Raw genomic sequence first — 23,479 nt, 5'->3', positions numbered from 1 at the left:
TGATGATCATGGTCCATCTAGTTCGTCGTCTACCACCCTGGTAGTCATATGATACAACAATAATGGGAGTTGTCGACTAATCTCGGCAATCAATCTCTATCAATTAGTCTACAACAGATCCAGACATGAGGTGAGGAAAACTCCCAGTGGTTGGAGAGCTTTGGGAGTCATCGGTCCATCGGAGTAAACTAGCAATGAACATAAAAACTGACTGCAAAAGCTTCTATAAATATGTCAAGAGAAAAAGATTAGTGAAAACAAATGTAGGTCTCTTACAGTCAGAAATGGGGGAAATTATAATGGGGAACAAAGAAATGGCAGAACAATTAAACACATACTTTGGTTCTGTCTTCACAAAGGAGGGCGCAAATAACCTGCCAGAAATGTCAGGGAACCAAGCGTCCAGTGAGAGGGAGGAACTGAAGGAAATCAGTATTAGTAAAAAAAATAGTGCTCGGGAAATTAATGGGGCTAAAGGCTGACAAATCCCCAGGGCCTGATAATCTACATCCCAGAGTACTAAAGGAAGTGGCCCTGGAAATAGTGGATGCATTGGTGATCACCTTCCAAAATTCGATAGAATCTGGAACAGTTCCTACAGATTGGAGGGTGGCAAATGTAACCCCACTATTTAAAAAAGGAGGGAGAGAAAAAACAGAGAATTACAGACCAGTTAGCCTAACATCAGTAGTGGGAAAAATGCTAGAGTCTATTATAAAAGATGTGATAACAGAACACTTGGAAGGCATTAATGGGATTGGACAAAGTCAGCAAGGGTTTACGAAAGGGAAATCATGCTTAACAAATCTACTGGAGTTTTTTGAGGATGTAACTAGTAGAATAGATAGGGGAGAACCAGTGGATGTGGTGTATTTGGATTTTCAGAAGGCTTTTGATAAGGTCCCACACAAGAGGGACCTGATCAAAATTCCCCCCAAGCACATGGGATTGGGGGGAATATACTGGCATGGATTGAGAATTGTTTGACAGACAGGAAACAGAGAGTAGGAATAAACGGGTCATTTTCCGGGTGGCAGGCAGTGACTAGTGGGGTACCGCAGGGATCAGTGCTTGGGCCCCAGCTAGTCACAATACAGAATGTGGAGATGCCGGTGATGGACTGGGGTTGACAATTGTAAACAATTTTACAACACCAAGTTATAGACATGCCATGTCTAAATAAAATTGCTGGACTATAACTTGGTGTTGTAAAATTGTTTACAATTCACAATACAGAAAGCAGTGGAGGCCAAGTCATTTGATGTATTCAAGAAGGAGAGAGATATATTTCTTAATGGGATCAAGGGATATAGGGAAAAATCGGGAACAGGGTACTGAGTTAGACGATCAGCCGTGATCATTTTGAATGGCAGAGCAGGCCCGAAGGGCCGAATGGCCTACTCTTGCTCCTATTTTCTATGTTTCTATGGTCCAAAGTCACCTCCCAAGCCTGTTACACTCACCACATGCCATGTCTCAAATGATTCATAAACTGGATCCCAAAATGAACGAAAGTGTTCAAAGAAAATGAAGAAGAAAAACCAATCCATTCCTTCTCCATGGCCCCGATAAATTTCCTCCCGGGTTCCTCGCGGTCGTGTCCTGGAGATTAATTTCCGGTGAGAGATAACCCTGGCGGGTTGGCAACCTTGGTTGGAACGAGAGCAGCATTGACTCACTGTGTTTATTGCACTGTTCTGCACAGCTTGTGTCTACGGCTGTGATTTTGATGTGGTGGACGACCTATGTGGATGGACCACGGAGACACACGTTGGTGATGCAGACGACTATGGCTGGCAACAGTGGCTTGGCCAAACAGAGACCGAACATTCTGGCCCTAATGACGACTTCTCCAAGCCTGGCTGTAAGAAAACATTTTTCGAATTCATTCTCGGGATGTAGGTGACCCGAATTTTTCGGGTTCAAACATATAATTCTGTGAAAGTGAGTGAAACACGCACGTGCGCACACGCATATACACGCACACACACGCGCACACATGCCTGCGCACACACATGTGCACGCACACTCATGCATACACACACGCACATATGCACACACACACCCCCATATGCACAACATATAAGCACACAACGCAAACATACACATGCACAACATACACATTCGTGTGCACGTGTGTGTGGACACGTAAACAGACACAACGCACGCATAAACACACACACAAGTAACACCCCCACTCACCTAATCATTAGTAGAGCAATGGGCAGAGGTGTGAAACCCTTTAACAGACGCTGCCTGAAGTCTATCCGTCCTCTTACAGTTGGTTACTACATGCTGCTTGAGTCAGCGAACAATAAACCAGGACACAAGTTCCATTTGAAGAGTCCGTCTGTCAACTCCCCCCAGTGCCTTTCTCTGACTTTCTACTATTACCTGTACGGGACGGCAAAAACAATGGCAATAAATGTCTACACACTGCAACAAGGCAAGTAGGAACCTTCCATTCACATCCAGGACTTGGCCCTTCTCTCCAACTTGTGCTTGGCTCCCCCTCCCTTTTTCACCCACCTCTCCCTCCCTTGCTTGCTCTCCCTCCCTCCCTCTCCCTCCCTCCCTCTCTCCCTCACTCTCTCACTCCCTCTCTCCCTTCCCCTCTCTCTCCCTTCTCCCTCTCACTTCCTTCCGTCGTTCTCTCTATCCCTCATGCTCTCTCTCCCCCTCTCGCTGACATACTCCAGTGAGACCCCCTCCGTTTAGCAGGCCAATGACACGTTCTTATGTTCTTGTTTGGCACAGGAGCATCTTCAGAAAGCCTGTTGCTGAGCATTGAGGGCGACAAGGGGCAGCAATGGAGAAAGGCGGAGGTTGTTCACTGTGGAGCTTTGCCGGTTCAGGTAAGTGGGTGAACCAGAGGTCCGGGGTAGCTCTGGGGTGGTTCCCGGTGGGGTGGCAAACGGGCATTGATTAGGGTGCCACTGCTGCTCTTAAGCTCGTTCCGACAGGTTGCCAAGCCTGCCAAGTGCTCAGTGCCACTCCATGCGGGCAACCGAGGCCCAATTCATGCCGATCTGAACCTCGGACCTGCCTGCATCTAATTCGATTCTTTCCAGTTTGTTATAGAAGGAGTTCGAGGAGAGACGGCGGCCTCTGACATTGCCGTGGACAAAGTCTGCATCTTCACCTGCAACGGTAAGGAAGTAATCTCTCCAACCTCTCCCCCGGCTCGGTCAGTAAGTACACTGTGGAACTCGGCCGCACAGAGCCGGAAGGTTCCGGGTTTGCGCTCCGATCTGCGCTGAGACGGCTCTTACCACGGGCCTTATCGCTCCTGGGCGAGATGGGGTGGGTGAATCAATCAGGTCTTCCCACTCGTATTCTCAATCCAGCGACCTCTGCTGGACAGGGTACGTGGACATTGGAAAAGGCAATGAGATCGGGGCCTATATCGGGCCATCTCAGCCCCCAACACCGGGGATGGGTGTTGACATCTTGTTATCGTAACCCCGAGGGAAGGCCCCGCATTCTAGATTGTTCTCCAATTTCTGAGGAGGTACAAAGGCTTTGTCTCCAACAACTAAAGACCCTCCCCGCCACACACCAGCAAAATGCACGAGGAGGTTGGTGTAATCTGTCCTTTTTTTACTGTTAGTCTTTTCTATTGTCAAACAGGGCCAGCGCCTTCAACGATGGACCCACTGACCACAGCCCCATCAATAGCTACAGGTCTCCCAACCACAATAACTATTACAAGCCTCCAAATGACTACAGACCCATCGACAGCAATTACTAGTGACCCACAGATGACTACCGCAGCCAACCCAACAACAGCAATCACCACTCCACCAACAACAACCAGAACCATCTCAACAGCACCAACCCAAGGTTCATCAACAGGTAAGACAAATGGTCCCAGTTACGAATTGTTCTGTTATTATAAGGTATGAAGCTTTTAAGATTCCAGCCTGAAACTCATTGCAGGCTCTCATAGTATGCTACAGCACAGAAGGAGGCCATTCGGCCCCTCGTGCCTGTGCCGGCTCTTCGTCATTTTATACTCAATTCATCCAAAACCCTCCATTAGATGCGAGCCAGTAACTTACTGGGACTCTCTCCCAGGTGCAACGCAAGTCTAGTTGTAGGTTTAAGCTTGTGGTGGACGACTAACTTTACAATTAAACAAATTGAAAGAATCCAAGTTGTCCATACTGTCCATTTCTCCAATGTTTATCTCCAAAGCAACATGGCCCTGATTTCTTCCTTTCTGTTATAACAACAACGTGCATTTATATAGCGCCTTTAACATAGTAAAACGTCCCCAAGGCGCTTCACAGGAGCGATTATTAGACAAACAAAATTGACAGTCAAAGAAGGCGATATTAGGACGGGTGACCGAAAGCTTGGTCAAAGAGGTAGGTTTTAAGGAGTGTCTTTGAAGGAGGTCGAGAGATAGAGAGGGAATTCCAGAGCTTAGGGCCTGGGCAGCTGACGCACGGCCGCCAATGGTGGAGCGATTAAAATCAGGGATGCAGACGAGGCCATACCTGGAGGAGCGCAGAGATCTCGGAGGGTTGTAGGGCTGGAGGAGGTTACAGAGATAGGGAGGGGGCGAGGCCACGGAGGGATTTGAACACAAGGTTGAGAATTCTAAAATCAAGGCACTGCCTGACCGGGAGCCAATGTAGGTCAGCACGGGGGGTGATGGGTGAACGGGACTTGGTGCGAGTTAGGATACGGGCAGCAGAGTTTTGGATGGTATGTATGGGTTAAAAACCAGGTTCACTGACAGAAAAGGCCCAACTTCTTTTGATAAATAACCAAATATTATTATTTGGGCCTGATATCTGAAGAAGGGGCTACTTCATTCGCTACAAAAATCTAGAAAGTTTCGATTGTCTGTTTGCGGGATTGGCAGCTCTTTTGGAGTTTAGTGGGCACCTTTTTAAATTAGATTTTTCCCCGTTATTTTTTTTGAAAAGTATTTCTCAGCCTGTCTTATAAAACTGAGTCGACCATCTGAAGCCATCAGAGAGAGAGATAGCCCTGAGAGAACATAGGAACATTGGAACAGGAGTAGGCCATTCAGCCCCTCATGCCTGCTGTGCCATTTGATAAGATCATGGCTGATCTGTGATCTAACCCCATTATTATGTGGTTTTTAAAAATTCGTTCATGGGATGTGGGCATCGCTGGTAAGGCCGGCATTTATTGCCCATCCCTAATTGCCCTTGAGAAGGTGGTGGTGAGCCGCCTTCTTGAACCGCTGCAGTCCGTGTGGTGAAGGTTCTCCCACAGTGCTGTTAGGAAGGGAGTTCCAGGATTTTGACCCAGCGACGATGAAGGAACGGCCGATATATTTCCAAGTCGGGATGGTGTGTGACTTGGAGGGGAACGTGCAGGTGGTGTTGTTCCCATGTGCATGCTGCCCTTGTCCTTCCAGGTGGTAGAGGTCGCGGGTTTGGGAGGTGCTGTTGAAGAAGCCTTGGCGAGTTGCTGCAGTGCATCCTGTGGATGGTACACACTGCAGCTACGGTGCGCCGGTGGTGAAGGGAGTGAATGTTTAGCAACAAACCCCCATGTAAAGGTTATTCAGGGACTTAGGGGGGTAATTTTAACTTTGGGCGATTGTGTAAGACGGGCGATATCGAATTGACCACTGATTGTAGATCCTGCACGACTTTCCCTTCCACTGACTTCACTGGAAAGGAAAATCAGACCGGGTGTATAATGGCCGGCAAATTCAATATCACCCGTTTTCACATCATCACCCAAAGCGAAATTAGTCCTCTTGGGCGCTAAATTGGGCCGTGTAATGCCCGTTGTTTCGGCGCTTCAGGTCCTCTCCGACATCCAAGATGGCATCTTAGATACGCACGCACATTTCCAGCGTGACGTGTGCCGGGCGCCATCTTGGTATAGGAGTTAGCGCAGGCGCAGATAACGAATGCTGGAATCGTGTAATATAGGGAGAAAATGGCTTCAATCAGTGTGCAACGCTGATTTAAAGTGATAGACACCATTTTGGGACTTAACGCTCAACTCAACGCACAGTCTTAACCCCGATCATCTGAACGTGTCTGAGAGTGCCTGGAGGACCCCCCCACCGGCACTATTTAAAAGGGTCATGCAGAATTTATAGGTTAGTGGCTGGATTATTGCTTCTGGCTGCTGAGACATTTCTAACTGTATTTGAAGGTCTCCCAGACTTGAATACTAGGACATTTAGAGCCAGGACGAGCAGGATTGAAGTTAGGAAATGCTTCTACACGCAAAGTGTGGGAGAAGTTTGGAACGCTCTTCTGCAGATGGCAGTTGATGCTAGCTCACTTGCGAATGTTAAATCTGAGACTGATAGATTTCTGTGAACCAAGGGTATTAAGGGATATGGGACTAAGGCGGGTATATGGAGTTAGGTCACAGGTCTACCATGATCTCATTGAATGGTGGAACAGGCTCGAGGGGCTAAATGCCACCGCCACTTGCTGCCTCCTGTTATGCGCCACCTTCTCCTGCAAGAAAGTGGGACGTGTGTCTGGGTGATGTGCCTGTCATGGTTGAATAGCTAGTGTATGTGGCCTGTGAGTTGTGGGTGGGTGGCTTGAAACAGTGGTAATGTGTAAGAGTGGGAGGGAGCATCTGGTTGGAAGAGTTGTGTACTGATGGAAAGAGTTTGTTGGTATTTGGGTGATGAGGGGTGTGGTGTAGTTGGCAGGAGACGCCACTTGACAGTTGACCTCACTCACCTTGACCACTCATGTCAAAGCATTGATCTTCTTCCTGTACTGCATCCATGTTCATGATGCTGTGCGCCTGGCATTGACTTTGTCCTCCGCTGCCTCCCACTGCCTCCCACTGCCTTTTGGATATATGTCTGGAGGGCCTCTTGGACCCCCCTCCCACCCCCCACGGATATAGGATGTCCCTCCTTCTGTCCACCTCTTGCTCCAAGGTCTCCAGTGCATCAGCAGAGAACCTTGGTGCACAGACTCTCTCAGGCCTGATACCAACTCGGATCGACAGATTGGTGAGGTCTGACGTGCAGATTGGAGGATGTGGGATTTAGTAGTGCGCAACCTTTATTCAATGTTTTACCATAACTCATCAGCGTGTAAACATAGGGACGGGATCTGCATCTGTGTTTTACGTGTGCGATGTCTGATCTCCGTTCTGACTCCATGCAGACAGTAGACTGTTATTTTCAGCAAATAACAGGTACCAGCTACCTTTAAGAGCTTTCTAAGAAACATCCTCCCTTTAAGAGATTGAGCTCCCCTGGTGGTGGAAAGTGCAAATTGCATTGATTTCTCTTGCAAGGCACTCCACAGAGGCGTAATCAGACAAAAGATAAGGCTGGGGTGACCTGATAGAGGTCTTTAAAATTATTTAAGGGTTCGATAGGGTAGACGACTCAGCTTGTGATGAGACCAAAACTAGGGGTCAGAAATAGGAACATAGGAACATAGGAACAGGAGTAGGCCATTCAGCCCCTCGTGCCCGCTCCGCCATTTGATAAGATCATGGCTGATCTGTGATCTAACTCCATATACCTGCCTTTGGCCCATATCCCTTAATACCTTTGGTTGACAAAAAGCTATCTATCTCAGATTTAAATTAAGCAATTGAGCTCGTATCAATTGCCGTTTGCGGAAGAGAGTTCCAAACTTCGACAACCCTTTGTGTGTAGAAGTGTTTTCTAATCTCACTCCTGAAAGGTCTGGCTCTAATTTTTAGACTGTGCCCCCAACTCCTAAAATCCCCAACCAGTGGAAATAGTTTCTCTCTATCCACCCTATCCGTTCCCCTTAATATCTTATAAACTTCGATCAGATCACCCCTTAACCTTCGAAACTCTAGAGAATACAACCCCAATTTGTGTAATCTCTCCTCGTAACTTAACCCTTGAAGTCCGGGTATCATTCTAATAAACCCACGCTGCACTCCCTCCAAGGCCAATATGTCCTTCCGAAAATATAAGATAGTCACTAATAAATCCAATCGGGAATTCAGGAGAAACTTCTTTCCCCAGAGAGTGGTGAGAATGTGGAACTAGCTACCACAAGGAGTTGAGGCGAGTGGCATGGATGCATTTAAGGGGACGAGAGAGAAAGGAATAGAAGGATATGCTGATAGGGTGAGCTGAAGTAGGGAGTGAGAGGCTCGTGTGGAGCATTAACACCGACCGGCATGGACCAGTTGGGCCGAATGGCCTGTTTCTGAGCTGTAAATTCTATGTAATTTTCTGAACGGTGGGGATGAGGGGGGCGGAACAGGTTGATTTGTAAGTGTTGAAAGAAATAGAAAATAGTTTTGCAGTGATTTGTCTTAAAAATATAACTTGTTACTGCCAGTGTTGTAATATTTGAAATCATTTCCTCAGGTACAATTGAGTTGTCTTCACTTGGCTCAACGACGTCTGGACCCACATCGACACTGTACGAGTCTACCACAAGGTAACGAAGAGAAAAGTCCTCGAGATCAATCCAACCTTGCAGCCGGCATTCCTCGACCCTCGACCCCCAACTGCTTCCGTTCCGCGGGGAACCACAAGCCCTGAATATCCCACGGACTCTCTGCCGCCCTAATTTTTGCAGCGGGCGTGGCAGCGCTTAAATGGGGTCCGCGGCGGCAGAACGTCCCAGGAAATTCAGGGCCTATATCAGTGTTTCTGGGGTATCCTTATCCGCCCTTGGCTTTAATAGCCTGCTGTGAAAGAGTTAAGCCGCAGAGCATTGGAAAACTTTTCCATGTGTCTGCTTCCCTGTGTGGCAATTTTTCTGATATCTCACTTGGATTAGACTTTCAATGGACTTTGCTCATTCTTGACTTTTCTTCCTCTTGCCCATTTCCCACCCTAATCCTCTGATCAGAGTTCAAGTTTAATTGCCTGATTGCACCCACACAATTGACACCTTTCATGTTCTTTACCAATCTCCCATTCTCAAATGAGAACACGTCTCTCTTTCTCAGCCTTTCCTCAATCTTCAACAGATCAAGCCCCACTCCAGAGATTTGAGCACACAATAAGAACATAAGAAATAGGAGCAGGAGCAGGCCATTCGGCCCCTCGAGCCTGCTCCGCCATTCAACAAGATCATGGCTGATCTTCGACCTCAACTCCACTTTCCCGCCCGATCCCCATATCCCTTGTCCAAAGTGAATGACCTCACACTTCCCACTGAACTCCCATTTGTTGAGGTCAAAGATCGCATTGGGCGGCGGAGCAGGCTCGAGGGGGCCGTATGGCCCACTCCTGCTCCTATTTCTTATGCTCTTATGCCACAGTTTTGCCCACTCGCTTCATCTGTCTTTGTCCCTTTGCAACGTCCTGCTCCCTCCTGCGCGACTTACACTGCCTCCCAGCTTAATCTCACCTGCAACCTTGGATATACGACTCTCTACTTCTTCATCCGTGTCATTGATAAATAGAGTGAAAAGCCGTGGGCCCCTGTGCAGATTCCTGGGGGACACCACTTGTCACATCCTGCCAATCAGAGTATGTAACCTTTATCTCTTAACTCAATTGTTGACCATGGCTGCTTAACTACACAAGTGGAGCTTTTGCCTTTTAAGGGTATGTACTGGTCTTGTAATCATCTAAAATCTTGCTGCCCCGCACCCTAACTCGCACCAAGTCCCGTTCACCCGTCACCCCCTTGTGCTCGCTGACCTGCATTGGCCATGATTCGATTTCAATATTCTCATCCTTGTTTTCAAATCCCTCCATGGCCTCGCCCCCTCTCTATCTCTGTGACCTCCTCCAGCCCCGACAACCCTCCGAGATCTCTGCGCTCCTCCAATTCTGGCCTCTCGTGCACCCCTGATTCTCATCGCTCCACCATTGGCGGCCGTGCCTTCAGCTGCCTGGGCCCTGAGCTCTGGAATTCCCTCCCTAAACCTCTCCGCCTCTCTCTCCTCCTTTAAGACGCTCCTTAAAACCTACCTCTTTGACCAAACTTTTGGTCGCCTGTCCTAATATCTCCTTATGTGGCTCGGTGTCAAATTTTGATGGATAATCGCTCCGGTGAAGCGCCTTGGGACGTTTTACTACGTTAAAGGCGCTATATAAATGCAAGTTGTTGTTGTATAGTGCCAACTACTTCTTTGAATACCCCCCAGTGTTTGTCCGTAGGTTAACCCGTCAACAGTTCGCAATGGGACGTCCCGAGGACGGGATCGGGCGCTATATAAATGAAAGACCATCCTTATTTTCAGATGGCCTTCACAGCTGGAATGCTCTTTTGATCTCGGTTATGGGTGTTCCAGGAATGCGCAGCTGTTGATAAGGTTTACTGTATTTTCTCGGGCTTTAAGGTTGCCTTTAAGAGTGATCTGATTTCATCCTTCTGTTTTCACGCAGACCCTCGCATCTTCTGGATTGCTATTCAGACGGCCCAGTAAAAGGTACAGTCCATTGTACAATCGACAGGGGGGGACTCCCGTCAGAACTGAATCGCAGCAGCTCCTGACCAGACCATAAAAAAGAACACTCACCAGTTCAGGCGGCACCTGTGGAGGGAACAGCAGTGGGGCGGGGGGGGGGCAATATCTTGGGTAATGGGATCATAGGAACATAGGAACAGGAGTAGGCCATTCAGCCCCTCGTGCCTGCTCCGCCATTTGATAAGATCATGGCTGATCTGTGATCTAACTCCATATACCCGCCTTTGGCCCATATCCCTTAATACCTTTGGTTGCCAAAAAGCTATCTATCTCAGATTTAAATTTAGCAATTGAGCTAGTATCAATTGCCGTTTGCGGAAGAGAGTTCCAAACTTCTACCACCCTTTGTGTGTAGAAATGTTTTCTAATCTCGCTCCTGAAAGGTCTGGCTCTAATTTTTAGACTGTGCCCCCTACTCCTAGAATCCCCAACCAGCAGAAATAGTTTCTCTCTATCCACCCTATCTGTTCCCCTTAATATCTTATAAACTTCAATCAGATCACCCCTTAACATTCGAAACTCTAGAGAATACAACCCCAATTTGTGTAATCTCTCCTCGTAACTTAACCCTTGAAGTCCGGGTATCATTCCAGTAAACCTACGCTGCACTCCCTCCAAGGCCAATATGTCCTTCCGAAGGTGCGGTGCCCAGAACTGCTCACAGTACTCCAGGTGCAGTCTAACCAGGGTTTTGTATAGCTGCAGCATAACTTCTGCCCCCTTGTACTCCAGTCCTCTAGATATAAAGGCCAGCATTCCATTAGCCTTATTGATTATTTTCTGCGCCTGTTCATGACACTTCAATGATCTATGTACCTGAACCCCTAAGTCCCTTTGGACATCCACTGTTTTTAACTTTTTACCATTTAGAAAGTACCCTGTTCTATCCTTTTTTGATCCAAAGTGGATGATCTCACATTTGTCTACATTGAATTCCATTTGCCACAGTTTTGCCCATTCACCTAATCTATCAATATCCCTTTGCAATTTTATGTTTTTATCTACACTGCTTACAATGCCACCAATCTTTGTGTCATCGGATCAGGCCCAGCTGTGATGCCTCCATGGTTGAATGGCCTACTTATGCTCACTGCCCAAGATTAACACATGGAGGGTGGCCACTCCCGCAAGATACTGGAGGACGACAAGTGCTTGTGCAACCAGACCCCGGCAAGGAGTCCCCACTGTCAGGAGGGGACGGGTAATTAGCAGACAAGGGTAATTGAAGAAACAATTCAGCTGCTCCATTGCTCAGTATTTAGGGCCCAGTCTGTACCCTTTTCAACCTCTTGTCACGAAGCCTGGACCATCTCCTTCAACGAGCCACGCTGTCCACAGTCTCTGGGGGTGGGGGGCTCCTCCACTGACACCACAGATGTTGTTCATTGATTAACCCCGCCCCCCTCTCTCATGAAGGCCACTTTCCGACTCAGGGATGCAGCTCGGGAGTCTGAAACTCTCGTGTCGTGACTCAGTGGGTCGCACTCTCGCCTCTGAGTCAGAAGGTCGCGGGTTCGTCGTCCCACTCCAGAGACTTGAGCACACAAGCACGATATTTCCAGTGCCAGTACTGAGGGAGTGCAGCGCTGTCGGAGGTACCGTCTGTTCAGATGAGAGGTTAAACCGAGGGCCCCGTCTGCCCCTCTCAGGTGGACGTAAAAGATCGAAGGAGAGCAGGGGGGAGTTCTCTCTGGTATCCTGGGCCAATATTTATCCCTCAACCAACATCACTAAAAACAGATGCACTGGTCTTTTATCACATCGCTGTTTGTGGGAGCTTGCTGTGTGCAAATTGGCTGCCTCATTTCCTACATTACAACAGTGACTACACTTCAAAAGAAGTGCTTTGGGATGTCCTGAGGTTGTGAAAGGCGCTATATAAATGCAATTTCTTTCTTCTTAGCCGCGGTTCACTCCTTGCTTTCCGGAGTTGCCTCATTGATATCAATAAGTTTGACATGAACTCGATGTGCCCAGGTTACCTGTTTGAGGTGAATGTTATTTTCCACCTGCAGATTACCTCACGCGCTGTGACTTTAATGACGATGCCCATCCCTACTGTGACTGGGTCCAATCGGCGACCACTGACGATGGAGACTGGAGGAGAACCAGCGGGACGACGCACACCGTACCATCGACAGACCACCCCGCCCCGTGGGAGAACGGGAGCGAGACGGGTAGGATTGTGAAAGATGTGGGAGGGGAGATTTTCGGTTTTCGGCCGTTGCGGCACGGGGCGCCCGTCCAAGGCCTCGGTCGAGCGGCCAACTGCGGTCGCCAAACCTGCACTCCGCTCATGCCCGCCGGTTTTGTGAGGCGGAAAATCAGCCGACTTCTGCATGGAGCAGGTCGGCCGGAATGACCCGTCCAGGGTCGGGGTGGGGGGGCGGTGGGAGCGGAGAGGTTCCTGGAGGTGGGGTGGGACGGGGTAACGGGTGAGAACGGACCAGCATGAATACTGCTCCTGTTCGTATAGTTGGAGCACTGCGTTCAGTTCTGGGCACCGCACCTCAGGAAGGACACATCGGCCTTGGAGGGGGTGCAGCGCAGATTCACCAGAATGATACCAGGGCTAAAAGGGTTAAATTATGAGGACAGGTTGCAGAGACTCGGCTTGTGTTCCCTTGAATATAGAAGATTAAGGGGTGATCTAATTGAGGTGTTTAAGATGATTAATGGATTTGATCGGGTAAATAGAGAGAAACTATTTCCTCTGGTGGGGGGAGTCCAGAACAAGGGGGCATAATCTTAAAATTAGAGCCAGGCCGCTCAGGGATGATGTCAGGAAGCACTTCTTCACACAAAGGGGAGTGGAAATCTGGAACTCTCTCCCCCAGAAAAGCTGTTGAGGCTGGGGGTCAATTGAAAATTTCAAAACTGAGATTGAGAGATTTTTGTTCGGCGAGGGTATTAAGGGTTAGGGAACCAAGGCGGGTAGATGGAGTTAAGATACAGATCAGCCATGATCTGATAGAATGGTGGAACAGGCTCGAGGGGCTGAATGGCCTCCTCCTGCTCCTATGTTCTCAGTTCTGGTATCATCCTTGTAAATCCTTTTTGCACCTTCTCCAGTGCCTCTATATCCTTTTTATAACATGGAGACCAGAACTGTGCCCAGTACTCCAAGTGTGGTCTAACCGAGGTTCGATACAAGTTTAACATGACTCCTCTGCTTTTCAATTCTATTCCTCTAGAAATGAACCCCAGTGCTTTTATTTCAATGACTGACTGAATAAGATGCTCTGTGTACATTGCATTGGGTTATTATCTGGTCTCTCAAACAGGCTACTACATCTACCAGGACATCAGTAGCTTCTTTCCCAAGCAATTTGTCCGTCTGGAGAGTCCGATTGTGAACGTCAGCGAGGACGTTTGTGTCGAGTTCTCATATCACATGTACGCGGCATATGATAACGGGACAACGCTCAAAGTTCTGGTCAGGGACAGCAATCAGGAGACGCTGCTGTGGAACCGGACGATGCCACAGAGCCACTCCTGGCTATCGGGAGGAGTCACCGTCCCGGTGCGGACGGCCAAGCAGATTCAGGTGAGGGACCACTTTTATTACCAAAGACCACTGAATCTCTTCCGATCTGGCCCAGCCCCCACCCGGCAACCAATTCACTGCCCAGACATCAACAGGAGAAAGAAAGACTTGCATTTATATAGCACCTTTCATAACTGCAGCAGCGGAGAGAGGTGGCCGGGCAGTTCAAAGCCAGTAGTATAATTGCTGGCTGCAGCGCAGGAAGAAATTGAATGACCTTGCCAGGACTGCCAAGTAGAATGGGCTTATACTCTCTGGAGTTTAGAAGAATGAGAGGTGATCTCATTGAAACATATAAGATTCTGAGGGGGCTTGACAGGGTAGAGGCTGAGAGTTTGTTTCCCCTCGCTGGAGGGTCGAGAATGAGGGGGCATCGTCGCAGGATAAGGGGTCGGCCATTTAAGACTGAGTTGAGGAGGAATTTCTTCACTCAGAGAGGTGTGAATCTTTGGAATTCTCAAACACAGAGGGCAGTGGATGCTGAGTCATTGAGTATATTCAAGGCTGAGATCGATAGATTTTGGACTCTAGGGGAATCAAGGGATATGGGGATCAAGTGGGAAAGTGGAGTTGAGGTCGAAGATCAGCCACGATCTTATTGAATGGCGGAGCAGGCTCGAGGGGCCATATGGCCTACTCCTGCTCCTATTTCTTATGTTCTTATATGATTCCTCTTCATATCTTTCTTACTCTCTACACAGCCCCACAACGCTGGTCTTTAGCCTCAGCACCAGCAATCCTTCCCTCTTCCATTCACAAGCCTCTCATCCAATCACAACGGGACACTTCCGTACACCTTCTTCTGATTGCACTCAACACCTGCTAATGTCCTCACAACGACTCCCCCCCACAACACTTCAAGAAAGAAAGGAAGAAAGAACTTGCATTTATATAGCGCCTTTCCCGACCTCAGAACATCCCAAAACACTTTACAGCCAATGAAGTACTTCTGAAGCGCAGTCACTGTTGTAATGTAGGGAATGCGGCAGCCAATTTGCGCACAGCAAGATCCCACAAACAGCAATGGGACACTGACCAGATCATCTGTTTTAGGTGTTGGTTGAGGGATAAATATTGGCCCAGGACACCGGGGGGAACTCCCCTGTTCTTTGAATAGTACCATTTAATCTTTTACGTCCCCCCCGAGAGGGCAGGCGGAGCCTCGGCTCCCTTCCCTGACGGACATTAGTGAACCACTTGACTTTTTAACGACTGCTTTAATGGTCACGTTTTTTCCAATTCAGTTTCTTAACTTGCCATGGGGTTGAGGGGGGGTGGGATTTGAGTCACTGGTCCAGTATCTGTACCCAACCTAATGTCAACCATGATTTCAACATGATCTCCGCTGGGGAAACATAAATCAGGCAGTTTTGATAACGGGCAGCTGATGCCACTTTCACGCCCGGGGTGGCAAGTTGGAAATAGCCCCCTTTGGTGCCCAATGTTCATTCTCCGTGGCTGGTGGGCGCCCTCTTTGACTGGGACTCAGATAGTGTTGCTGGGAGTCTAACACCTTCATCCTCCAGATACCAGACACCCCCTGCCCTGACGATCGATCCCTGCTTTAAGGCCACTTCCCCCACCCCCGGCCTCCCCTCAATGACCGTCACGGTTTCTTCTTTTTTTGAATTTGCCGACAGATTATCTTTGAAGCGGTCCGAGGCCAAAGTGAAGATGGTGACCCTGCGCTGGACAACGTCGCTATAACGACCGGGCCTTGCTTCTGTGAGTGAAAATCAAGCCTTGACTTAAGGATGGCAGTGGTGAGGATGGAAACACTGGGGTAGATTTTCCAATTGACACCCGGGCGTGAAATTGGCATTGCCAATTGGCCGCCTGTTATAGAAACCATCTGATTTTTGTTTCTGTTGAAGTCAATGGAAATGCCAATCGGTTTCTATCAGGCGTGGTGATTGGCAATGCCAGTTTCACAACTGGGCACCAATTGGAAAATCTACCTCATTCTATACCGCACAAATTTTGTGACTGGGGTTCCCATACTCTGGGGATCAGCAAGGGGACGATAGTGGGAGCACCTCACGGTTACCAGACATATATTGATTTACCAGAACATTATTTCTGTTGCAGTCTGCCATGGTTTTTCTTTGATTATCTAAAGTTAGGACCGGGGACGGGGCGGGTTGTCCCTCGGTGCACGTCAATATTTGCAGGGACTTCCTGGGGGTCTCTCCACATCGCGGGTGATGATCATGGTCCATCTAGTTCGTCGTCTACCACCCTGGTAGTCATATGATACAACAATAATGGGAGTTGTCGACTAATCTCGGCAATCAATCTCTATCAATTAGTCTACAACAGATCCAGACATGAGGTGAGGAAAACTCCCAGTGGTTGGAGAGCTTTGGGAGTCATCGGTCCATCGGAGTAAACTAGCAATGAACATAAAAACTGACTGCAAAAGCTTCTATAAATATGTCAAGAGAAAAAGATTAGTGAAAACAAATGTAGGTCTCTTACAGTCAGAAATGGGGGAAATTATAATGGGGAACAAAGAAATGGCAGAACAATTAAACACATACTTTGGTTCTGTCTTCACAAAGGAGGGCGCAAATAACCTGCCAGAAATGTCAGGGAACCAAGCGTCCAGTGAGAGGGAGGAACTGAAGGAAACCAGTATTAGTAAAAAAAATAGTGCTCGGGAAATTAATGGGGCTAAAGGCTGACAAATCCCCAGGGCCTGATAATCTACATCCCAGAGTACTAAAGGAAGTGGCCCTGGAAATAGTGGATGCATTGGTGATCACCTTCCAAAATTCGATAGAATCTGGAACAGTTCCTACAGATTGGAGGGTGGCAAATGTAACCCCACTATTTAAAAAAGGAGGGAGAGAAAAAACAGAGAATTACAGACCAGTTAGCCTAACATCAGTAGTGGGAAAAATGCTAGAGTCTATTATAAAAGATGTGATAACAGAACACTTGGAAGGCATTAATGGGATTGGACAAAGTCAGCAAGGGTTTACGAAAGGGAAATCATGCTTAACAAATCTACTGGAGTTTTTTGAGGATGTAACTAGTAGAATAGATAGGGGAGAACCAGTGGATGTGGTGTATTTGGATTTTCAGAAGGCTTTTGATAAGGTCCCACACAAGAGGGACCTGATCAAAATTCCCCCCAAGCACATGGGATTGGGGGGAATATACTGGCATGGATTGAGAATTGTTTGACAGACAGGAAACAGAGAGTAGGAATAAACGGGTCATTTTCCGGGTGGCAGGCAGTGACTAGTGGGGTACCGCAGGGATCAGTGCTTGGGCCCCAGCTAGTCACAATACAGAATGTGGAGATGCCGGTGATGGACTGGGGTTGACAATTGTAAACAATTTTACAACACCAAGTTATAGACATGCCATGTCTAAATAAAATTGCTGGACTATAACTTGGTGTTGTAAAATTGTTTACAATTCACAATACAGAAAGCAGTGGAGGCCAAGTCATTTGATGTATTCAAGAAGGAGAGAGATATATTTCTTAATGCTAAAGGGATCAAGGGATATAGGGAAAAATCGGGAACAGGGTACTGAGTTAGACGATCAGCCGTGATCATTTTGAATGGCAGAGCAGGCCCGAAGGGCCGAATGGCCTACTCTTGCTCCTATTTTCTATGTTTCTATGGTCCAAAGTCACCTCCCAAGCCTGTTACACTCACCACATGCCATGTCTCAAATGATTCATAAACTGGATCCCAAAATGAACGAAAGTGTTCAAAGAAAATGAAGAAGAAAAACCAATCCATTCCTTCTCCATGGCCCCGATAAATTTCCTCCCGGGTTCCTCGCGGTCGTGTCCTGGAGATTAATTTCCGGTGAGAGTTAACCCTGGCGGGTTGGCAACCTTGGTTGGAACGAGAGCAGCATTGACTCACTGTGTTTATTGCACTGTTCTGCACAGCTTGTGTCTACGGCTGTGATTTTGATGTGGTGGACGACCTATGTGGATGGACCACGGAGACACACGTTGGTGATGCAGACGACTATGGCTGGCAACAGTGGCTTGGCCAAACAGAGACCGAACATTCTGGCCCTAATGACGACTTCTCCAAGCCTGGCTGTAAGAAAACATTTTTCGAATTCATTCTCGGGATGTAGGTGACCCGAATTTTTCGGGTTCAAACATATAATTCTGTGAAAGTGAGTGAAACACGCACGTGCGCACACGCATATACACGCACACACACGCGCACACATGCCTGCGCACACACATGTGCACGCACACTCATGCATACACACACGCACATATGCACACACACATGCACATATGCACAACATATAAGCACACAACGCAAACATACACATGCACAACATACACATTCGTGTGCACGTGTGTGTGGACACGTAAACAGACACAACGCACGCATAAACACACACACAAGTAACACCCCCACTCACCTAATCATTAGTAGAGCAATGGGCAGAGGTGTGAAACCCTTTAACAGACGCTGCCTGAAGTCTATCCGTCCTCTTACAGTTGGTTACTACATGCTGCTTGAGTCAGCGAACAATAAACCAGGACACAAGTTCCATTTGAAGAGTCCGTCTGTCAACTCCCCCCAGTGCCTTTCTCTGACTTTCTACTATTACCTGTACGGGACGGCAAAAACAATGGCAATAAATGTCTACACACTGCAACAAGGCAAGTAGGAACCTTCCATTCACATCCAGGACTTGGCCCTTCTCTCCAACTTGTGCTTGGCTCCCCCTCCCTTTTTCACCCACCTCTCCCTCCCTTGCTTGCTCGCCCTCCCTCCCTCTCCCTCCCTCCCTCTCTCCCTCACTCTCTCACTCCCTCTCTCCCTTCCCCTCTCTCTCCCTTCTCCCTCTCACTTCCTTCCGTCGTTCTCTCTATCCCTCATGCTCTCTCTCCCCCTCTCGCTGACATACTCCAGTGAGACCCCCTCCGTTTAGCAGGCCAATGACACGTTCTTATGTTCTTGTTTGGCACAGGAGCATCTTCAGAAAGCCTGTTGCTGAGCATTGAGGGCGACAAGGGGCAGCAATGGAGAAAGGCGGAGGTTGTTCACTGTGGAGCTTTGCCGGTTCAGGTAAGTGGGTGAACCATAGGTCCGGGGTAGCTCTGGGGTGGTTCCCGGTGGGGTGGCAAACGGGCATTGATTAGGGTGCCACTGCTGCTCTTAAGCTCGTTCCGACAGGTTGCCAAGCCTGCCAAGTGCTCAGTGCCACTCCATGCGGGCAACCGAGGCCCAATTCATGCCGATCTGAACCTCGGACCTGCCTGCATCTAATTCGATTCTTTCCAGTTTGTTATAGAAGGAGTTCGAGGAGAGACGGCGGCCTCTGACATTGCCGTGGACAAAGTCTGCATCTTCACCTGCGACGGTAAGGAAGTAATCTCTCCAACCTCTCCCCCGGCTCGGTCAGTAAGTACACTGTGGAACCCGGCCGCACAGAGCCGGAAGGTTCCGGGTTTGCGCTCCGATCTGCGCTGAGACGGCTCTTACCACGGGCCTTATCGCTCCTGGGCGAGATGGGGTGGGTGAATCAATCAGGTCTTCCCACTCGTATTCTCAATCCAGCGACCTCTGCTGGACAGGGTACGTGGACATTGGAAAAGGCAATGAGATCGGGGCCTATATCGGGCCATCTCAGCCCCCAACACTGGGGATGGGTGTTGACATCTTGTTATCGTAACCCCGAGGGAAGGCCCCGCATTCTAGATTGTTCTCCAATTTCTGAGGAGGTACAAAGGCTTTGTCTCCAACAACTAAAGACCCTCCCCGCCACACACCAGCAAAATGCACGAGGAGGTTGGTGTAATCTGTCCTTTTTTTACTGTTAGTCTTTTCTATTGTCAAACAGGGCCAGCGCCTTCAACGATGGACCCACTGACCACAGCCCCATCAATAGCTACAGGTCTCCCAACCACAATAACTATTACAAGCCTCCAAATGACTACAGACCCATCGACAGAAATTACTAGTGACCCACAGATGACTACTGCAGCCAACCCAACAACAGCAATCACCACTCCACCAACAACAACCAGAACCATCTCAACAGCACCAACCCAAGGTTCATCAACAGGTAAGACAAATGGTCCCAGTTACGAATTGTTCTGTTATTATAAGGTATGAAGCTTTTAAGATTCCAGCCTGAAACTCATTGCAGGCTCTCATAGTATGCTACAGCACAGAAGGAGGCCATTCGGCCCCTCGTGCCTGTGCCGGCTCTTCGTCATTTTATACTCAATTCATCCAAAACCCTCCATTAGATGTGAGCCAGTAACTTACTGGGACTCTCTCCCAGGTGCAACGCAAGTCTAGTTGTAGGTTTAAGCTTGTGGTGGACGACTAACTTTACAATTAAACAAATTGAAAGAATCCAAGTTGTCCATACTGTCCATTTCTCCAATGTTTATCTCCAAAGCAACATGGCCCTGATTTCTTCCTTTCTGTTATAACAACAACTTGCATTTATATAGCGCCTTTAACATAGTAAAACGTCCCCAAGGCGCTTCACAGGAGCGATTATTAGACAAACAAAATTGACAGTCAAAGAAGGCGATATTAGGACGGGTGACCGAAAGCTTGGTCAAAGAGGTAGGTTTTAAGGAGTGTCTTTGAAGGAGGTCGAGAGATAGAGAGGGAATTCCAGAGCTTAGGGCCTGGGCAGCTGACGCACGGCCGCCAATGGTGGAGCGATTAAAATCAGGGATGCAGACGAGGCCATACCTGGAGGAGCGCAGAGATCTCGGAGGGTTGTAGGGCTGGAGGAGGTTACAGAGATAGGGAGGGGCGAGGCCACGGAGGGATTTGAACACAAGGTTGAGAATTCTAAAATCAAGGCACTGCCTGACCGGGAGCAAATGTAGGTCAGCACGGGGGGTGATGGGTGAACGGGACTTGGTGCGAGTTAGGATACGGGCAGCAGAGTTTTGGATGGTATGTATGGGTTAAAAACCAGGTTCACTGACAGAAAAGGCCCAACTTCTTTTGATAAATAACCAAATATTATTATTTGGGCCTGATATCTGAAGAAGGGGCTACTTCATTCACTACAAAAATCTAGAAAGTTTCGATTGTCTGTTTGCGGGATTGGCAGCTCTTTTGGAGTTTAGTGGGCACCTTTTTAAATTAGATTTTTCCCCGTTATTTTTTTTGAAAAGTATTTCTCAGCCTGTCTTATAAAACTGAGTCGACCATCTGAAGCCATCAAAGAGAGAGAGATAGCCCCGAGAGAACATAGGAACATAGGAACAGGAGTAGGCCATTCAGCCCCTCATGCCTGCTGTGCCATTTGATAAGATCATGGCTGATCTGTGATCTAACCCCATTATTATGTGGTTTTTAAAAATTCGTTCATGGGATGTGGGCATCGCTGGTAAGGCCGGCATTTATTGCCCATCCCTAATTGCCCTTGAGAAGGTGGTGGTGAGCCGCCTTCTTGAACCGCTGCAGTCCGTGTGGTGAAGGTTCTCCCACAGTGCTGTTAGGAAGGGAGTTCCAGGATTTTGACCCAGCGACGATGAAGGAACGGCGATATATTTCCAAGTCGGGATGGTGTGTGACTTGGAGGGGAACGTGCAGGTGGTGTTGTTCCCATGTGCATGCTGCCCTTGTCCTTCCAGGCGGTAGAGGTCGCGGGTTTGGGAGGTGCTGTCGAAGAAGCCTTGGCGAGTTGCTGCAGTGCATCCTGTGGATGGTACACACTGCAGCCACGGTGCGCCGGTGGTGAAGGGAGTGAATGTTTAGCAACAAACCCCCATGTAAAGGTTATTCAGGGACTTAGGGGGGTAATTTTAACTTTGGGCGATTGTGTAAGACGGGCGATATCGAATTGACCACTGATTGTAGATCCTGCACGACTTTTCCTTCCACTGACTTCACTGGAAAGGAAAATCAGACCGGGTGTATAACGGCCGGCAAATTCTATATCACCCGTTTTCACACCATCACCCAAAGCGAAATTAGTCCCCTTGGGCGCTAAATTGGGCCGTGTAACGCCCATTGTTTCGGCGCTACACGGCCTCTCCGACATCCAAGATGACATCTTAGATACGCATGCACATTTCCAGCGTGACGTGCGTTGGACGCCATTTTGGTATTGGAGTTAGCGCAGGCGCAGATAACGAACGTTGGAATCATGTACAGCAGGGAGAAATTGGCTTCAATCAGTGTACAACGCTGATTTAAAGTATAGACACCATTTGGGACTTAACAACCATCTGAACGTGTCTCAGAGTGCCTGGAGGACCCCCCCGCACCGGCACTATTTAAAGGGACAGTGCAGGATTTACAGGTTAGTGGCTGGATTATTGCTTCTGGCTGCCGAGACATTTGTAACTGTTTTTGGAGGTCTCCTAGACTTGAATACTAGGACGTGGGGACATAGCCTAACATTTAGAGCCAGGACGAGCAGGAGTGAAGTTAGGAAATTCTTCTACATGCAAAGGGTGGGAGAAGTTTGGAACTTCTGCAGATGGCAGTTGATGCTAGCTCACTTGCAAATGTTAAATCTGAGACTGATAGATTTCTGTGAACCAAGGGTATTAAGGGATATGGGCTAAGGCGGGTATATGGAGTTAGGTCACAGGTCTACCATGATCTCATTGAATGGTGGAACAGGCTCGAGGGGCCAAATGCCACTTGCTGCCTCCTGTTATGCGCCACCTTCTCCTGCAAGAAAGTGGGACGTGTGTCTGGGTGATGTGCCTGTCATGGTTGAATAGCTAGTGTATGTGGCCTGTGAGTTGTGGGTGGGTGGCTTGAAACAGTGGTAATGTGTAAGAGTGGGAGGGAGCATCTGGTTGGAAGAGTTGAGTACTGATGGAAAGAGTTTGTTGGTATTTGGGTGATGAGGGGTGTGGTGCAGTTGGTAGGAGACGCCACTTGACAGTTGACCTCACTCACCTTGACCACTCATGTCAAAGCATTGATCTTCTTCCTGCACTGCATCCATGTTCATGATGCTGTGCGCCTGGCATTGACTTTGTCCTCCGCTGCCTCCCACTGCCTCCCACTGCCTTTTGGATATATGTCTGGAGGGCCTCTTGGACCCCCCTCCCACCCCCCACGGATATAGGATGTCCCTCCTTCTGTCCACCTCTTGCTCCAAGGTCTCCAGTGCATCAGCAGAGAACCTTGGTGCACAGACTCTCTCAGGCCTGGTACCAACTCGGATCGACAGATTGGTGAGGTCTGACGTGCAGATTGGAGGATGTGGGATTTAGTAGTGCGCAACCTTTATTCAATGTTTTACCATAACTCATCAGCGTGTAAACATAGGGACGGGATCTGCATCTGTGTTTTACGTGTGCGATGTCTGATCTCCGTTCCGACTCCATGCAGACAGTAGACTGTTATTTTCAGCAAATAACAGGTACCAGCTACCTTTAAGAGCTTTCTAAGAAACATCCTCCCTTTAAGAGATTGTGCTCCCCCTGGTGGTGAAAAGTGCAAATTGCATTGATTTCTCTTGCAAGGCACTTCACAGAGGCGTAATCAGACAAAAGACAAGGCTGAGGGGTGACCTGATAGAGGTCTTTAAAATTATTTA

General features: G+C 48.3%; 1 protein-coding gene across 1 annotated transcript in view; it reads left to right on the top strand.

Moving 5' to 3' along the window:
• Positions 1-23,479, top strand: part of LOC137302306 (zonadhesin-like) — a 155,229-nt gene that overhangs the window by 20,778 nt on the left and 110,972 nt on the right. Inside the window, exons 15-29 of the mRNA XM_067971946.1 lie at positions 1,706-1,864; positions 2,282-2,446; positions 2,758-2,855; positions 3,072-3,150; positions 3,631-3,855; positions 8,336-8,408; positions 10,316-10,359; positions 12,414-12,746; positions 13,683-13,945; positions 15,586-15,670; positions 17,859-18,017; positions 18,435-18,599; positions 18,911-19,008; positions 19,225-19,303; positions 19,784-20,008. Coding sequence (XP_067828047.1) covers positions 1,706-1,864; positions 2,282-2,446; positions 2,758-2,855; positions 3,072-3,150; positions 3,631-3,855; positions 8,336-8,408; positions 10,316-10,359; positions 12,414-12,746; positions 13,683-13,945; positions 15,586-15,670; positions 17,859-18,017; positions 18,435-18,599; positions 18,911-19,008; positions 19,225-19,303; positions 19,784-20,008 — 2,250 coding nt within the window. The remainder of the gene's footprint in view (positions 1-1,705; positions 1,865-2,281; positions 2,447-2,757; positions 2,856-3,071; positions 3,151-3,630; positions 3,856-8,335; positions 8,409-10,315; positions 10,360-12,413; positions 12,747-13,682; positions 13,946-15,585; positions 15,671-17,858; positions 18,018-18,434; positions 18,600-18,910; positions 19,009-19,224; positions 19,304-19,783; positions 20,009-23,479) is intronic.

This window comes from Heptranchias perlo, chromosome 35 (genome assembly GCF_035084215.1).
Source record: "Heptranchias perlo isolate sHepPer1 chromosome 35, sHepPer1.hap1, whole genome shotgun sequence".
In the NCBI taxonomy this organism is placed as follows: Eukaryota; Metazoa; Chordata; class Chondrichthyes; order Hexanchiformes; family Hexanchidae; genus Heptranchias; species Heptranchias perlo.
The sequence above is the reverse complement of the archived record's forward strand: the minus strand, read 5'-3'. Positions and strand labels throughout refer to the sequence as shown.